Source organism: Typha angustifolia, chromosome 8 (genome assembly GCF_048772165.1).
Source record: "Typha angustifolia cultivar Huaian chromosome 8, ASM4877216v1, whole genome shotgun sequence".
NCBI classification, from domain to species: Eukaryota; Viridiplantae; Streptophyta; class Magnoliopsida; order Poales; family Typhaceae; genus Typha; species Typha angustifolia.
The window spans coordinates 13,205,557-13,224,558 of NC_133246.1; the positions used below are offsets into that span (position 1 = coordinate 13,205,557).

The following is a 19,002-nucleotide window of genomic DNA, read 5'->3' on the forward strand; positions in this document are numbered from 1 at the left end:
ATCTGTCCAAATATAAACAAATACTGGCACTAACACTAATACGGTTTACATGATCTTATTAGAACCAAACAGTTATATTTAAGATAAACATCATTCTGGTATCACTGCATTAGCTTTCACGAAATAAAAGAATCAGCATACACCTTTAGAGTGTCATGTCTGTAGGATTTTTTTCCCTTTTACTAGGGTTATATAACAAATATTCAATCTGAAGATCACTGTTCCCTCCCCTCAAGAGTTGCTAGATTCAATGGACTCAAAAGTTAGTAAGTTAGAGTATGATTCATAACTAATATTATATATCCAAATCTAACTTGTGAACGTATTACAATTTAGGTCATAGTGCTTAAAAAATTACATGCAGTTTGATAGTCTAATCTACAATCTAGGCAACTTAGTCTATGGACTGAAACACAACCAATGAAGGGGGCAAAGGAGAAAACGTGAATTGCACATATGAGCAAGTTGCAACAGAGGGAGAATCAACAAGGAATTATATAATGACTACACAAGAAGGATGGCAACATTGAAAAGCCAATCGTATGCATTACCAAGTGATGTTGATACTGTGCTGAATACTCTGCAATTGCTGAACTCGATCCTCTGAACAGTAAAATGATGAAATAATATCAGGAGAAAATACAACTAGTAACATTCAGCCTGAAACAGCTCTCCTTTATGCATTGTTTACAATGGACCTTCAATTATATAAAAGAGTAACCTACACTACCAAAACTATAACCAAACTATATGAAGAAACTGAAATTAAATGCACTTTTAGATATGATAAAAGATACCCAACACTAGATATAACAACAGTTTTAGGATTACAAACCAAAAAAAAAAAAAAAGAAGTGTGATGATCTTCATTTTAATCATGATGAATTATGAACAATTGTGATTTCCCATTATCTTTAGACCAACTCATTTCTATTTCTATGTTACTAAGAAGTTCATACTTGAGCAATCACCAATTTTAGAATCCAAGCTGGCACCTCCTTTTCCATTCCCTGCACCATTATACTAGCCTTTTTCATCCATAAGAGGAAATATGTTGATACTGTTCATCTGGGGAAATTTGCAGTTGCCTATTTGAGTTTAGAGAGGTCTACTTACACCTAGGAGAGTATCACACTTATGAGTTATGACATACAAGATGGTCTTTGTCTTCAGGTTTAAGTCATTTGACACTTTGACTATCCCCAACTTCATGGCTCTATAAAGAGGCAGAGAAGCTGACAATACTCAATCGCAGCTGATGACATGTGAATTCTAAAAAAATCAGATCAACACGGTTTTGCATCTAGCAGTATTGACTACAGAAAAGCTACATCACAAGCCCTACTGACAGTGATAATAAGTAGTCAGGAAACAAGCCAGTCACGAGACTAAAGACTTCTACAAAATTTTGACTGCTTCATAGGAGAAGAAGCATGTGCAGTATTTACATTTCAGATAACTCTGTCATAAGTACATAATCTACTCCTTCCTTTTCCTTTCCCTATCTTCATGAAGGGTTGCTCTCAGGCGTGTTCAATACAAACAATCATGACAGAAAATAAGATAGTGACATTCTGCTCGAGTGGTCAGACCTGGTTTTAGAAAAGGCATTAGAAGAAGAAATGATAAATGGCTTTCAATTGGACATTTTTGATACTATCGAATTCTAGAAAAAAAAAGATATTGTTGTCATCCATATTGAGAAGAGTAAAGCAAACATAATACACTAAAGAAACCTTTTAGGATAAAAAAAGAATTTATAATATATAGAACAATTACAAGGATTTTAATAAACAAATGATTAACATTTGAACTGAATTGGGATAGAACAAAAAAAAAATGAAGATATCTAGGTTCCAACTTACTGTAGTTCATGATGCCGACCATCAAGGCAACTCCTTTATTGAGAAAGAGAAAATTCGATATCTCAATTTACTTTCCATTCTTCTCCAGATTTGTGCTCTTCAGACACCAACAAACGTATCCTGGCTGGAAAAGGAATCCATCTGGTGAAAAAGCTTCCCTGAAGCAAATGGTGAGAGCTTGGTGCAAGACTTTTCAGAGTCATCATAAAGAATGGTGTAGTTACTGCTGCTCACATTCCTAAAGTAGCAGCCATCAGTACTCTCATATGTATACACTTGCTGAGTACTCCCTAAACCACTGGTTACCAAGTTCCCCTTCACTTTCATACTACCCTGCCCATTCTGCAAATTTCTCAAAGAACTGAACGAGAAGCCAAATCTCTCTCCAGAGAATTTTTTCTCGTTGAACCCCAATGAGACATTTGCAATCAATGAATATGAGTCATTAACTTGGTCTGAAGTACCTGTGTATAGATGAAGGGGGAAGCTCTGAAAGACTTCTTCTGAATACAAGACCGAAGAAGGATTCTTGGCAAATGTACCATAATTATAATCGATGGTCTGGTTAATTGCCTGAATACTCCCATTCCCTGCAAACACCATCAGATTACCATACTCCAATCTTTGGAAGGAATGAGTTGTAATCTTCCCATAAGAGGATTTCACCCACCCAGTCGACAATATATGCCTATTGGCACTAGTCTTAAACTGCCCATCAAGCCCCTGAAATCGAGAAACCAATGTGGTTGCAAAGTCCGGTGCTTCAAACTTGATCAATTCCCCAACAGTATAGGAACTCTTACTATCCAACCAAAGATGCAAGTTTGCGTCCACAAACCAAACATCCAAAGCATTGGTAACCCCAAACCCAAACTCGTGAAGCTTCCCATCCAAAATCCTCCCCAGAAAAGGCGTGATCTCTATATCATAGGTCGGCAAATTGAACGATCCGATACCTGAAATGGGTCTCCAGAGAAGAGGATTAACTCCCCCTGTATAAATCACCGTAAACGGCCAAACGGCGGCCACAACGTCCCCATCTAATTTCACAATGACCTCTCTAAAAGGCCCATTTCCGGGAACATCGGTGATATTGTTTTCCGATAAGTAAGTATTCGGCGGATTTGTATACCAAAATTCGTCGCTTTGGTGGAAAGAAACGTATACCTCAAGGACCGCGCGGTAGGAATTCCTTGGCAAGGCGATCTTTTTCGATTGGATTTCTGTAGAATTCTGGATCAAGAACCACAACCCATCATTCAATGGCAGATCTCTTGAAATGGGCAGTACCAGATCGGCCGGGGAACCGAATCCACGATCTGGGCCATGCGCGAAGTAGAAGTTGAGGGAGATGTTGACGTGGTAGACTCCGGTGTAGGTGGAGTCGACGACGTTTCCTAGGTAGACGGCGAGGGTGCTGGGGCTGGAAAAGAGGGATAAGTATTTCCCAACATCCTTCTTGACGGACCAGAAGATGCCATTAGGGCGCGGCTCGGCAGTGCAGCTGCGAAGGAGCTCGACGCCCCCGAGCCAGACCCCGAAGATCCGATCGAACTGGCGGCCGCGAGACGTTGCGGACCACTCGAGGACGACGTTGGAGACGGAGCCGCCGCCGTTGAGGTGGCGCTGGAGGCAGTGCGGGGGTAGGTATTGAGTGGTTACCGGGGGCTTGGTGTAGGTGAAGGCAAAGGAGTGGGAGAGGACGAGGGTGGAGCAGGGGGGAGTTTCGGGGAGTGGGATGGGGCGGGTGACTTCGAAGAAAGTGGTGGGAGGAGGGGAGGGGGAATGGGGGGAGGGAGAATTGAGTTCGGAAGTGAAGAGCTTAAGTTTGGGGAGGCGGGAAGCGGCGGAATGGAGTGGGAGGAGGAGGAGGAGGAGGAGGAGGAGAATGGTGAGGAGGGGGAGAGGAAGAGGAGGAGAGGCCATTAAAAACGATTATTATTTGTTTTTATTTCTTCGTTGGGCTCTTTTAAGCTTGAAAGGAAGAGGATTAGCGAGGAAAACAAAGAGAGTTGATCGTCTGTAAATCAGGGAGCAGCAAATTACATATTAGGCAATAAAAGATTGCCACGTATAGATATTACTGAACATTTCTGCAGATGAAAGTGTAGCCAATCAGAACGAGGAGGGCGTCAATCATTGATGCGGATGTCTCGGGATTCTCGAGAGATTCTATAATTAAGATATTTAAGCATGCTAGTTTGCTTAAGAAGGAGTTCCAACCAAATTAATTGGGTTAGGTGGGAAAACAAAGAGATTTGATCGTCTGCAGCTTAGGGAGCAGCAGATCTAAACAGATATAACAAACGATTGACACGTATAAATTGCTGCAGATGGAACTGTAGCGCGAGATTCTCGAGAGATCCCGCATTAAGATGGATAAGCATGGTATTATGCTTAATTAGGTAGAACTATAGTATTTGTTCTCCAGATAATACTACTAAATCAAACACAAACACGAAAATATTCCTTTAATTAAGGGATAATTACATATATTAGATGTTGCACATTTTCCACATAAATCCCTTAAACTGTTGCACATTTTTACATAGGTCTTCTCGTTTATTTTTGAGATGCACATTTCTTTAGTTATCTGAATTTTGTATTAAAAATTTTTAAGCCCCACACCTCAATCACATCGACCCCCTTTGTCTTAATCCATTAACTCTTCTTCTCTTTCGATTTGCTTCAGATATGGAGTTTAGAGAGACAGCGTAGACTTGAGATGTAGACAATGAGGTTTTATTCCGATGGCCAAATTTTGATTTGGTAAAGATAGTGGGTTCATGGTTTACTATTCCATTTTTATCCATCCATACAAGAACTGTCTAATTTAGGTTTTTTTTTTTTAGACTATGACTATCATAATATTTAGTTATTATTTTAAAATAAAATATTATATTTCAAAGTAATAAATAAAGTCAGACATATATGGTCTCAACTCTCAAGCATAATTATGGGAATAGAAAAATGTGGATCTATTCAGACTGCCAACGATTGGTGAAGAAAGTCATTGGAGATACTACCGATCTCTCAGGAGATTTCAAGCCTCTTCACTGACCACAAGCATAGTACTATTGCTTGAAGTTAAAGTTCGATACACTAGCAGGAAGAAACAACTTTCAAGCTCATTATCTAGTAAGGTGGGCTTTTCAATATAATGTAAGTAAAGTCTAGTCTAAAATTTCCTCAAAGTGGTGTGTAATGGACCTTTTGAATCAATGAAGTTGGTCTACGGATTATTAGTCAAAAAAAAAAGAAAAAAAACTCTCAACCATGACATATATTAATTAATAGGTAGAAAAGGAACATAGAAATCACGCAACTTAGTGGGCACCACATTGTTCACCACGATGCTCCTCTAAAAATCATTTCCATGTGAAGCTTAACTTTTAGCATAATGTAAGCAAAGTCTGATCTAGAATTTTTCCGAAATGGAGTGGAATGAACTCTTTGAATCAATGAAGTTGGTCTACAGGCTATTAGTCAAAATAAAAGAAAAAACTCTCAAGCATGACATATATTAATTAATAGGTAGAAAAGGAACGTAAAAATCACACAATTTAGTGGGCACCACATTGTTCACAACGATACTCCTCCAAAATCATTTCCACGTGAAGCTTAACTTTCATTCACTTTAATTTTAAATTATAATTTTTTTAGTTTAGACTAACAGTTAAACATAATTATAACTCCATTCTAGAATACAAATATTATTTATTAAAATTAATTTTATATCACGCATCAATATAATTACTAATTTATTACTGATATCTATTATATCAATTTACTTTATATCAAATCAACGAGCACTCATAGTATTTTTATTAAAAAAACACTTTTTTTTTCCTCATTTTATATCACATCAAATATGGTTATTAAATATTTATTCTAAAATATAAATAAACATAAATAATTATTTTTATAATAAATATATCATTTTAAGGAAAATAATAAAAAATTATTATAAAATTCATCTTATTCATAAAATAAACTAAGCCTTAAATAAAGTATGACGGTGAGGACGCAGCTCTGAGTGCCCTTACAGTACCGCATTATATATATACCACTTTAATTTCAATTGGGCTCGTGCTTAGGCGTTATAATATTCGTGGCTTGTTAATGGGAGGCTGATTCATAGCCCGAACTGCATTAAAAATCCAACAACCAACTTACAAAGGCCCAAAGCCCTAGTAGAAAGTCTATGCTGGACTTTTTGTATATATAAATCATCAGCTCCTAGGCTAATCATAACTCAGAACTCTCTAAATAGATTAGCATATATATATATATATATATATATATATATATATATATATACTAAATCTGGATCATTTGAAAGATATTGGGCTCAATAGTTTAGGATTTTATTTAATTAGTTTTATATAGTTTCGAAAAAATATTCACAGAATATTCTACAAACATTCGAATAATATTAAACTAGTTGAATAAGATCTCCAACCTCGACAACTTTGGTATTCATAACTTCTTCGGATTTGAAATCTATTAGCAGCAAAACGAAGGGTTAATCCGACAAGATAAGGAAGACTAGTTTATTTGATTTGTTAGGATTTTAATTTGGTTGTTTGAGTCTCTAAGGTGAGCCTATATAAATATGTGGAGAAAACTCTAATTAAAGTTTAATCTGATAATTAAAAAATGGTATTGTGCTTTTATCTTTTTCTATTATTGCTTTAGTCATTGGCGCCCTCTCCAACCTCCTTTTCATCACCACCTAAATTTTTAGTCGGCTTCCTCTAACTCATAATTCCCTCTTCTACAATAACTTCTCCCCCTTCATACCAAAAAATTAACCTATCACCGATATAAGGGCTAACAAGCTAGGATTTATCCGACTTTTGAACACTTTTTTATCGATATCTCAAGATCTAACAATCTAAACCATGTGATCTTAAATTCATTGAAAAGCTCTTTTCAAGGGCGACAACATATCCAAAATTTGGGAAGATCCAATAACTAAATTATCCGCAGCTTTCTTCGAAAGTCACGTCTCTAATCTAGTCCAGAATTATTTGGAATTCGAGTTCTAAATATATATATATATATCTATATATTATAAGAGGTACATATGCATAGTGATTCAATATCATTTTGGCGTAATTTGTGCAGGTGACGAGTAGCCGAGAAAAGGATAGAGATGGAAAGAGAGAGATCATATCCTCGTCATACGGATATATAGTATCTATCATATCCTCCTCTATTTGTCACCTTATTCAATGGATACTATTAACGAAGTGATGCTACTGGCCATATCCTCATCATTTCTAGTGCCTCATAAATATGCTAACTGTTTGATGATGGCATAATAATGTTTGCATTTGTAACCATTTCCTTTTGGGAAACTTAATTTGCTTCTTACCTATTTTTATAATAAATATATATATATACAGTAAAGACGTATCACCATAATGTTAAAAGTAATGTGATAAGATTCAATTAATGTGAAGGCTGCGTTTATAAAGAGAAGAAGATGGTTTCTCTCCATCTTTTATCTCACGTGCAAATCTTGTCATGAATGTGGCCTACGGGGGATGAATTATGAATTATAACCAAACACGTGACAACATAGCAAATGCTCGGCTTAATAATATATACATATATATATATATTTTTTATTTGTGAATTTACTGGTATTTGATATAATAAAACTAAAAATAAATATTTTTCTATCCTCATCCAATGTTTGAAGTTATATAGTATTGTACAAAAATATAAATTTTCTTTTGTACGAAGAATCTAAGTATGGCTAGCGTCGCTCAAAGGAAAACATAAAGTTACTCTTTCTATTACCGTCAATTTTTGTATGTATTGTAGCTTTTCTATTAGATTCCTCACTTTCAGGGTTGTCATTTTCTACTAAATATTTAGTTGACAATGTAGATCCGGCCAAGGGATAATGCTAAGATGGTTAAGTTAAGTTATATTGTATAATCCTAGCTATTTAATTAGGAGGCTGTTAAGTTTTTATTTCTCTAAAACAATTTACAAAGTAGGTCTGGCTGGGAATTCTAACTTGAAACGTACGTTCTGTTCTTATAGCATGATTTATAAACTCCTCTAAAAATTTAAGTTATTAAGTTAAACGATAATATTTTATATTTCATATCGTAATTATAACACAATAGACAAATATTCTTCACAAACGGGATACCTAGGCAGCCGAGTTTGTCTAAACTAATACTTTCACTTATTTGCGTTATATAAAACCAACAAAAGCCACTGTTCTCGAGAGGACTTTTCTTTCTCTTGGAACCATTCCCGAGAGGACATCAGTTCATGAATCTAACAACTATCAAGTGTCTCGATTGCTGAAGACAAAAGCGATGTCAGAGTCAAGGATGGGTGATATCTTAGTTGGTATTGTTGGTGATTAACTTCTGTGACTCGTCCCAGCATAGAATTTTTTGTCCTAATTAGGAGACAATTACTCCAAACCTTGTTATATATACTAGAGGTGTAATTTAAACTGTGGACGACTTCAATAGTCTTCACTGACACTGACATCTTATCAACTAACAGTATTGCCCCACCATTCGCCAACGAACTTCGTCCACCTATGAGATCTCTCTCCTACTTCTTTTATTAGTATTTGCTGGAATAGTATAAGCTCAAGTTATACCCAAAAGGCATTTTGGACGCCTAGCCTTCATCTCAAATCTCATTACTGTGCATGCCAAAGATGTCCAGTATATATATACATCTTCATTAAAAGAAATTGAAATTTATTTGACAAATCTTGTTAAATGTATGTTATAGAATATTAATAGTCTTAGGTTGTTAGATGAAGTGATTATCGTGCTATTTATCGTTGGCAAGTGATTGATTTGGTTGTTGTGAAGTTATTAAATTTTCATGATGAGGAGAAGAGTTCATGGAGCAGTTAATGGTCTTATTTAGCCGTTAAATGGATAAACGGAAGTTCCCAAAATATCACAACTTAACAGCTGGTTTACAATCTTCAAAGCCATACTTCTTGATTTTTTTTTCATTCTCTCATCTTGTTTATTATGACTTGTAAGCTTGACATAGGATGCAAAAGTGCACAAAGTTTCATTTGGATTTTAAGTCCTTTTATAAAGATGACCTAAATTTAGTTTGGCATAGTGCAATGAGATATCTAAGTATATGTAGATAGACAAAATTAAGTTAAGAGTAGGGCTAATTACTAGATGTAATGACCACTTGCCACCAATTACTCCACTTAATTATATGACCATATGGCAATCAAAGCAAAGTAAATCTGCCTGGCTAATGTATCTCATGGTCTCAAAGAAACGATTGAGCTAAACCTTATTCTGATGTGCATCACATCTATGCAAACTGAAAGGCCTTGAAACAAGTACTTGAAAGATCTCACTCCAACGCCTCAATTGACATGGTCAGATCCAAAGTACTCAGCCCCAAAGCGGCCTTGTTACCTATTCCTAAGAACTGGACATTAGCTTTCGCAGTCTCTTGATAATGTTGCATGGAAGTAGGAGCTGAGAGCGAAAGCGAGAGAGAGCTATCGACTTCCTCTTCACTCTCTAGATTCTTCTTGTTAGCCCCATCGTCCATCATTATGGGGCTCAAGCTCAACTGCAAGTTAGGTTTCCAATCCCTCTCCAATGTCATTTTCATCTTCTTCGCGCCTTTGGTGAGCAGCTCCTTTTCCAACAACAACTTGCCCAACATGGTCATTGACTTGTTATCTATATGTTTCTGTGACTGCACCACAACGATCATAGAATCCAAGTGAGAAATTTCTAGTTTCATGGTAGTGAGTGTACTGCTAATTGTACGTTAATTTCCAAGGAGTAAGAATTAAAATTACCTGTTGAGAAATTTCTTCATTGATCACCACAGAATCTGGTGAGTTGGATTGTGTAATATTACTACTGCTGCTGCTGTTGGAGTAGTAGTAATTGCTGCTCCCTTTCCATCCATAGGTTGGAGTAGACTTCGAAACGGGGTGAGGGCTAGCACTGATCTCCTCTCTTGCTTGATCACCGACCGGTACTGTACGAGGCCGCCTTCTTTCCTCAAGAAACTGCTGCCAGAATCTCCCGTTCTTGTTGACGTTGATTTCATCTTTCGCGTTGAACAAATGAGATGTCGACGGCTTGCCATCTTTCCTAAAGATCATGTCATGTATTAGGCCCTCTGCTGGTCTTTGATCATTGATTGAATTAGCTCTTGCCGCCGCCTGCTGGTTGAAAGCCCACTCTTGATGCCTACAAGAAGAGTGAGCGATCCACACAAATAATTAGGTTATTCCAATCTAGGGTTCCAGCTCGGCCTTCTTCTTCTTCTTCTTACTGATTAGGTTTAGGATTTACCTCAAGTTGCAGCTCTTGAAATCGAAGGGCTGTTGAGTCTGCGTACGCTGCAGAAGACTGTAAAGCCGATCGGTCTCCTGGATGTTTCTCGATGGAAAGATTTCCGGTCTACGGTAGAATGGTTCGTGATGGCGATCTGTACCTCTTCTCAATTGGAAGTCTAAGGGTGATATAACTGCAGAAAGAAAAATTCCAAATCTATGAGATTTTTTTCTTCTTTGCAAACTAGATGATCAAACTTTGAATCATTCAAAGGATAGTTATTACGGTATGAAGCAAATTTAAAGTTAGATTAAGAAGACATGTCAATCAAGTTCTCCATGTTGATAGCAAAAGATGGGATAATTAAGATTGATCATAATTAGAATTGGAAGTTATCAAACCTGAAGAGTTGATGGCTGACTTCTCTTGGCTGTAATTATCCAGCTTCTTGCTCCGGTACATCTAATTCAATAAATGAAATGGATGATATATAATAAAGCAGGACAAAAGAATATCTTTGTTCAAAATTTAAGAAACAATATGTGGCTAGAAATTAACATACTAATTTTCTTGTACCTGCAAGTGGCTCTTTACATGAGCGATGCTTAGCCCCCTCACATTCATCATCTGAAGCACTAACTTTGGAGTTGCTCCTGCACCATCCATATCAATCCCAAAATTATAAGTGAGGAGAAAAAAAAAAATCAAGAAACAGAAAAAGGAAAAGAAAAAAGAATTAATACAAGAAATTTTATTCGAGAAACAAATTGGAACATATGTGAAGGCTTACTCTCTTGTCCTCCAAGTTTCTCGACGGCGAGGATGAAGGACCGGTGGAGATCGGGGGTCCACCGCAGTCTTGCCATTTTGGATCGGACGTACTGCCTTACTGAAGGCAATCGCTCGCCGGCCCCCTCAGCCGTGTCGCTGTTGTTGCTTATGCTTCTATTATTGTTCAAACTCCCTTCGCTCTCCTCCGCCATATCCTCGTTGAGATCAAACACCGGCTGCCGCGTATTTCCTCGCAGAGATTGACTTCTAATGCTTTTCTCCTCATCATCATAGATCTCCACCACCTCCTCCTCTTTCTCTGCTCCCATCTTCTTCTCCTCCTTCTTCTCTCTCTCTCTCTCTCTCTCTAGCTCTCTCTTCTCTCTCTTCTCTCTCTCTATACACTATAAGGGGAAGGAGCGAGGAAGAAGGGAGGAGAGAAGAAGAAGAAGAAGAATAGTGACAGAAATATTAAGCGTGGAAGAAGAGGTGGAGCAAGGAATAAAAAAGACTATTATCATAGTACGGACCAAAGAAAATATGAGCTACTACTATTCACTACATTGAAATGGTTAATGGTTTCCTATCATTATTCCTTCCTCTTTATAAATAGATGTAAAGGAGATCTAGAAGACAATGATCAACTGTGTCTGGGTGGGAAAGAATCAAAGGAACCGGTATAAGACTCGACAGTTGCACCCAAGTGACAGTAACACTGGTCTCCGAGTTCTAGCTAGCTTGAACTAGTTGGCATGGTTTCCTCTCATTCAAAAATACATAGGTAGAAAACTCGGAGTTGACTTGGAAGTTGGAACCCTAGACCAAGTCCAGCTAAGTGAGTCGGCAACTCATAACTAAGCTATCTTGTTTCCTATGTATGCGACGACTTCAAGAGAGAGAGAGAGAGAGAGAGAGAGAGAGAGAGAGAGAGAGAGAGAGAGAGAGAGAGAGAGAGAGAGAGAGAGAGATGGTGATGTGGTAGTTGTATTGGGTTTAATTTGTTTATTGTATAAGGGTCCCTTTCGCCATAAATTGCATGGCAACTAGCTTTAATACTAGTATGAATGTGCTACCATGGTACCATGTATGGTTTAATTTCACTTTCTTGGGAGTAGTTATATACTGGCATGTTTTGTTCCTCGGTTTGAATGCAGATAGATGCATTCATACATTGGTCGACAACTTTCAATTCCCCTATTTCTCTCTTGAATATTGTTGTCGATGACAAACTCATAAATTAGCCATATTAAAGGAACAAAACTAGCAAAACTCCAACTTGCAGTGAATTTAATTCAATTCTTATAAAGTTGGCTACATCTATTCAGTCCCCCTGTTAAGATAGAATATGGATGGACTCAGAATTTTTATGCATAGTTTGATCCACCTATGCCTGTGTGACTCTTGAATTGGAGTAGGATTTGGTCAAAAATGAAAAGAGGAAAAAAAATTACAGTGAAGAACTATATGTGGAGTCGACTTCTTTTGAATATTCAAATTAAGCCCACTTTTCTTGTACACTTTCATCCTTGTTTGCAGAGATGATGTTGTAAAAAATAATTATAAGAAATGGCGAGGAGGTAAGTAATAGAGTACAGTATGAAGAATCGTTTGCTTGTTGTGTTGCATAAACCAAGAGATGATTCCGGGAAATAAGACTGCTGTCTCTTCTTCTTATTCTTGTTGTGGTCCAGGCGGACTTGTCATCAATTGCGTGTTAATATGTTCAAAGTAAGCATTATAAAAAATTAGAGTAAGCATGATCATTATCATTGGATGCATGCGATTCACACACGTATTAATATACATCCAATGGGATCTACGCAGCAATCATGTACATCTGATAGCTATGAATGTATTCAAAATAAAATACAGGAAAGTAAACTAGAATAAGTATGATCATGGCCGACGATGATGAGCTTATCGGCCCACCGGTCTCTCTCTCTCTCGTCTTGCCAACCCACCGGCGACCATAGCCTACCACGGTTATTATTATTATGTGTCAATTATATTTGTGCTTTATTATGCTATCAATTCTTATTTATGTTAGTTAATGTAATTGTGCTATATTATGATATTGATAATTTCAATTGCCAGGACTATTAAAAATTCATATATATTATATTTATATGTTATATATCATATATAATTATTTTTTATTTTTTACATATTAAAAATGCTAAACTGTCTTAGTGGTCGTCTTCCACCAAGGCACTAGGTGGCGTGGAGTGATAGCCCCCACTCGCTATCGCTTTTCAATACACTAGTTAAACTAACTTTTAGCTGGTATGGTAGAAGGATGTAGGAAGGAGGCCAACTACTTTTGCCTTTTGTTCATATGCTTCGGTTAGCGATTAAAGCTAGTTTTGGATGAAGATGTTTTGGGAATTTTTATGATGGCTTCCCTGCTGTTTCAGCAATAACTAAGAATCTACCTACCTCCATCCCCTTCATTCTTCGATGTTTGAAAGTTATAATTTTTTTTTGTTAGTTATTATTAATTCTCCACTATAGTTTATTGAATGCAAGGTTACACATGCCCAAGTCAACAGAGGACGCAACAATAGAGTTGTTGAATGTTAGACCGTTTTGCTTCCATATTTCTGCTAGGGCTAAATGATTTACTGATTTTTTTTGTGCCCGTGGAGCTTCATGCAGTGTTTCATTTATCATATTATGTATTTTACTGAGCTTGTTTAAAGTGTTAATCGCCCAAGCTCCATATTTATTTATTTTGCCTTATTGGTCATTATATTTATATCTTTGAGTTATTAGAGCTTGATATTTTTTTTTCCTTTTATAATATATCTTATTTCTTGTAGATAAATTCGTGGTTACCCTCAATGACTTTCGTTTCACGTTTGTAGTTGGCTGATTTTACTAATGAAATCTTGGACTTTCCCTCTAAAAAAATAATTCCAAAAAACGTAGTTGCATTAGATCAATTAATAGCCATAGAAAGTTAATTAATTTCTATCTAATTAACTATTCTTCCACTACTAGAAAGAAGGGTGGCCATGGCAACTCTCTAACTACCCCCCACACAGTGTCAATGAGCTCACGGATCGCAGGCAACACCTTTTAATATATACAAACAAATGGGCTCAATCTCTTGACTTAACAAGGCTCATGGGAACCCTTTCAATTTGACTCTAAATTCCTTCTTTCCATCTCTTTTTCTCCTTTCTTCTCAATCGTGAATCTAAGTCGGTCGTCCGTGATTGGCTTTATTAGTTGACCTCATTTTCCATCTACTTGCTTAAAAAATGTGCAAAGAGTTGTTATAGCTAAACGACGTGGAATGCTTCATCTTTCTAGATCCATGTCAAGCATATATCTATCAGTGAGCTATTTCAAATCTAATAGAAGAATAGTCCAATTTTAAACCTTAGTCTTTGATTAATTAAAGGCAACGTTCACACAAAGTTTCTCTTTTTACAGAAAGAAAAAAAAAAAAAAAAAGGTTTCTCCCGTTTTCCACGTCTTTTGCTCACGGGAGGAATGGAAAGTGGAGCCACCCGTGTGTGTGGATCAAATGAGTGTTTAAATAAAAATAATTAATATATATATATATATATATATATATATATATATATATATATATATATATATATATGAATTGCTCATCGAGTCAATATCATTGATTCAGTACGACTCTTTTGATATTCTATGTGAATCTTTGATGTAGAACGAGCTGTAATATATATGAAAGAAGCTCTCCTGATAATAGATGAAAAATGTACTCCATGAGAAAGCCTAAATCTCACTGAGTGTATTCTTTGATCTCCCTGGAGTTCCTTCTAGTTGTCTATCTTCCTTCAGTCTCTAGTCATCATTTATAAGCATTTGAATCATCTCTGTTTTGGACAAGATGATTTAGAATAGGAAAATATGAGTCCTAAGTTTTCATTAAAAAAATGTGTGTGTCTGTAGTGCCGCGATGTGCACCACGCTGTGAGAGGTGCAGACTAAGCCTACATGTACTGAATTGATTTTTTTAATTTGATTTGTTCTTTGATATATATATATATATATGGCATGTACACTCCTCAAATTATGTATCTATACCAGTATGAGATTGTTCTACATAATTAATTTTAAGTAGTTTATGTCTATGAACTTCCTGTTATAGAAAACTCATTTGTATTTAATGGCAAACTTTGTTAATTAAATACTAGAGAAATATTTCTTTTAAGAGAAGTGAAGTTTAATAGGATCCTACTAAATAGTAGAATTTGAACCTGAAAACTCTCTTACAATATATAATTCTCTTCAATCAATTGAGAACTATCCCATTGGATATAAATAATTATTATTGTCTCTCGTTCCAACGTAATTTGACTGTCCATTTAAATAATTCTTGAATTCACATAGAGAAATCAAAGTGCAGCAATCTATCATTAAAAGTGCAGATTGTTGAAATAGCCCATCCAACAAGTTTCAACTAATCGTCTCGTCAATATACTTTAATTATTCAAGGAATAACGCTAATTATTATCCACTTGATCCATATTTTCTATGGTAGAAACTTCCCAAGAATACCAAAGCATGGCATCATGTGATTACACCTCCTGGATTTAGTGGATCTCATACTGAACAATGAAGAATATTTCAGCTGTCATGATATAAGCATTTAAGATTTGCCAATTTGATGCTAATAAGAAAACCCACTTGCCCCTATTGGGTGCATCCCTGTACTAATCATCTACTCCTAAGCCATCCATAATTAACAAATTAGGATGCTGTAATGCTTAATTATTAGAATCATTTGCAAATCGCAAGGTCATATGGTAGTTGAACGTATCTTAGATTAAACATAAAGCATGTTAACTTATGAAACAATTGGGTATAAGTCTACGCGGATCTGACAAGAGCCAATTTAAAAACTAATCAACTATATTTTTTTCTTTTTATTTTTTTGGCGTGAAGCGGGACCCTACAATGTGCATATAAGAAAAACATATGATCTGAATATTCCTTTGATAAAATTAATCATTATATCATTGGGTATTCGAGGCTAAGGAATTACTTGAATTCTTAGATTCGTTTATAATATTGGATGTTTATATTTACCTAATGAGCTATATCTTATCTGCATATTTTTCCCTCTTTATTTCATATATTTTCTTCTTTTTTTTAATTTGTATGTTCATAGAATTATGATATTTAGAGTTTCCTAAGACTAATTTTTATAAATTCCAACATAATTAAGACTCGAATTTTTAAATTCTTTGACAAGACTAAGATCAGAACAGTATAATTTAATTGCCAAATTATATTACAAGACGTGGAAATTCACCCAATCTTGCAGGTTAGATCCAATAATTCATTGATCATTCACATCTAACGATACTGATTATGTTCACTCTAATTTTATGGTCTCTTAATCTTCAATTTTAGGTTGGATTATGATGACCAAATATATAATATACATCTAACTAACGATGCGAACTCAAACAATGATTTAAGTTTGAAAATTCTTAAAAGAGACGAGAGTTTTCGATAGCATGTAGTGGGATGTGACAAATAAAAGAAGATAATATTATAGACATATATTGCCAGTCATTTGGTCCAAGATAAGACTTAGGAAGAAGACAAAGATGAAGGATAATGTTTTAAAAATGTTAGGTGACCCGTAACATGACTTCCTGAATTGGAAATTTGGAAACCTCCACCCTCTTATCTTTGCTTCGAAATTTATCTTTAATCAGTTTTTGATGGAATTAAAAATCTATATCTAATTAGAATTTATACCCGAAAATATAATTAGCATAAAAAGAAACTTCCCACTTTATTTATTTATTTATTTTCAAGATACATCCCAAGGTTTGGTATTTAATTTTCCTCTCCTCATGCCAAAAACAAATTCAAGATTGGTTCAATTATGAAAGCTTATAGACTTATAGGATGCTACATATAAACTTTTCTATTATATTGTAGAACAGTGCTACTTAGATTTAGTTGCATAAAATGAGACAAAAGTATAGTGCTACATATAAATTTCTTTTTCACCCTTGTGTTGGCTCTAGCTCTACTAGGTTTAGCACACAGGCTTCTTCTCTCCCTCTAAGAGGGACATTCTTTCTCATTGCTACCGGTGAGGTTTTTCGCTCCTCTCTCCTAGTCCACGAGATAGGGGAGGGCAGAAGTTTTCTCCTCTTCTTTCTCTCCCTTTCTCCAAGTCTTTGTTCTGCCTCTTCAGCGAAGAGGCTTCCTCAGTCTATTTTCCCTTTCTCTTGTCCCCTCGTACTCGTATTCCCTCTCTTTTAGTTGATTTCATGTTCCCAGTTGTCCCTTTCCCTCCTCGCCTCTGTTTCCTCTATCCTCTTCACCCTCTCTCTTCGCTCTTTGCTCTTCTTGTCGAAGGAGGCTTGTCTTCAATCGCCGCATGGTTCTCCCTCCTACCATTGGGCTATGACTGCACTGTTTAAGGCCCCTTTCGGCCGACCAATCTACTCCATGGAGGTGCAGGGTTTTTTTTTGCTAGTCTTCACCGGCTCCCCCTTTAGCTGCCAATGAGCTTTCCCATTGCCTCACCTATGGGTACCTAGTCAAGGCTCTAGCATTGCCTCACCTGCGAGTGCCTAGCTGGGGCTTTGCCATGCCCTCTCACCCATGGGAGCCAAGCCGAGGCTTTGCCTTGGCTAGAGCTCGGGGCTAGGTGGGAGTCCCTCACTCGTATTTTTGGGTGTGGGTCTAGTTTGGTGGGATCTGATGGCTCTTATTTGGTTGGTACATGTTTGGCTTGGCTTATATTAAGTTCGAGTTTGGTTGGCTTGCTCCGAGTATGCCTCTTCTTATTGGAGTCTCCTATGCACCGTTGCATGTGGTGGTCGTTGGCATTGGTTGCTCTACCACTCTCATCAAACATTTTGTTGGAGATTTATTTCTATCGTCTTTTGTCGCCTTTTCAATTGGGCCCTGCATTTTGTTCTCTCTTCTCCTCATTGTAGGTTGGTGATCTTTGATTTTTCAACCCAAGGGGCATCGCAGGTTTGTGCCTTGGATAGCATGGTTTCAGCTCTTAGGGTTATTCTGCTTGTACTATATATTTTTCAGTATCCTCAGGCTTGATTAATGCAAGAGTAGTACTGAAGTTAATAGCTAAAATTATATTTGCAAATTAGACTTGGTCAATTGAAGAGGTGCCATGACTTGCATCCTAACAACATATATTTTAAATTAAAATCGAGTGGGCTCGTAAGAGACTATCGCAAAAGATTTCCAACATAATTAACAAAATCTAAATTCAACACCCATAGAAGTTTCAACTTTCAATCCTTGAGTCAAATTAATAATCATAGCTACATCATGCTAACATCACTCATACAACATATATCTTGATCAAAATAATATTCAATATTTTTAATAGTAGATCGAGTAGTACGTATATGGATGCATGTGCCAGGCTAGCAAATACATAGCATAACTGCATTAGATGCCAAATGATGTAGGGAACAAATATTCCAGGGCTAAAACTAATATACTAGTTATATTTTAGTACTAAGGCCACTGTTTGTTATGCAAACTTTATTAGTAGCTGTCCTACTTGTAGCAAGATAACAATAGTTATAAATGTCATGGTGCAACGTCGACGTAGTATCTTTTTGATGGAGTCTCCAGCAGAGAGAGATGGAGAGAGATATTTTAAAACTCCACCTCAAGGGAAACCTCTCTGCATGAGAGTTGACGTCAGGATATATTTTAAGGTGGAGAGAGGGAAACTTTGGTGAGAATATCGTGAAACTGTCTAGAGATTGGTGAACAAAATCTGACCATTTGCTTGTGAATATCTCTTAGAAGATTTGCTTATTTGTTTTCTATTTGTCCCCTGCTATATAGAGTTCTCGACCATTTAATTAGTTCAAACTTATTTATCTGACTAGATTATATATATATATATATATATATATATATATATATATATATATATGTGAATCACTCGGTGACTTCCATGAATTGAAGTCCTTGTCTTGGACAGAGACTCTACTTGACATAGGAGAAGTGGCATAAGCTAAAGACCCGCCGCAATAGTAGGCAAACAACTG

General features: G+C 36.4%; 2 protein-coding genes across 2 annotated transcripts; both read right to left on the reverse strand.

The window, feature by feature from the left end:
• Window positions 1-282: 282 nt before the first annotated feature.
• LOC140765949 (peptide-N4-(N-acetyl-beta-glucosaminyl)asparagine amidase A) lies at window positions 283-3,791 on the reverse strand. Its single transcript, XM_073105294.1, has 2 exons — window positions 1,866-3,791; window positions 283-603 (listed from the first exon to the last, which is right to left on the reverse strand). The coding sequence occupies exon 1, from the start codon at window positions 3,789-3,791 to the stop codon at window positions 1,965-1,967; it is 1,827 nt and encodes a 608-aa protein (XP_072961395.1). The 3' UTR covers window positions 283-603; window positions 1,866-1,964.
• A 5,262-nt stretch (window positions 3,792-9,053) lies between these two features.
• On the reverse strand, window positions 9,054-11,538 carry LOC140766214 (uncharacterized). Its single transcript, XM_073105686.1, has 6 exons — window positions 10,977-11,538; window positions 10,763-10,839; window positions 10,588-10,648; window positions 10,205-10,379; window positions 9,700-10,099; window positions 9,054-9,593 (listed from the first exon to the last, which is right to left on the reverse strand). Exons 1-6 carry the CDS (start codon window positions 11,284-11,286, stop codon window positions 9,240-9,242), a joined length of 1,377 nt encoding a protein of 458 aa, XP_072961787.1. The 5' UTR covers window positions 11,287-11,538; the 3' UTR covers window positions 9,054-9,239.
• Window positions 11,539-19,002: the final 7,464 nt, after the last annotated feature.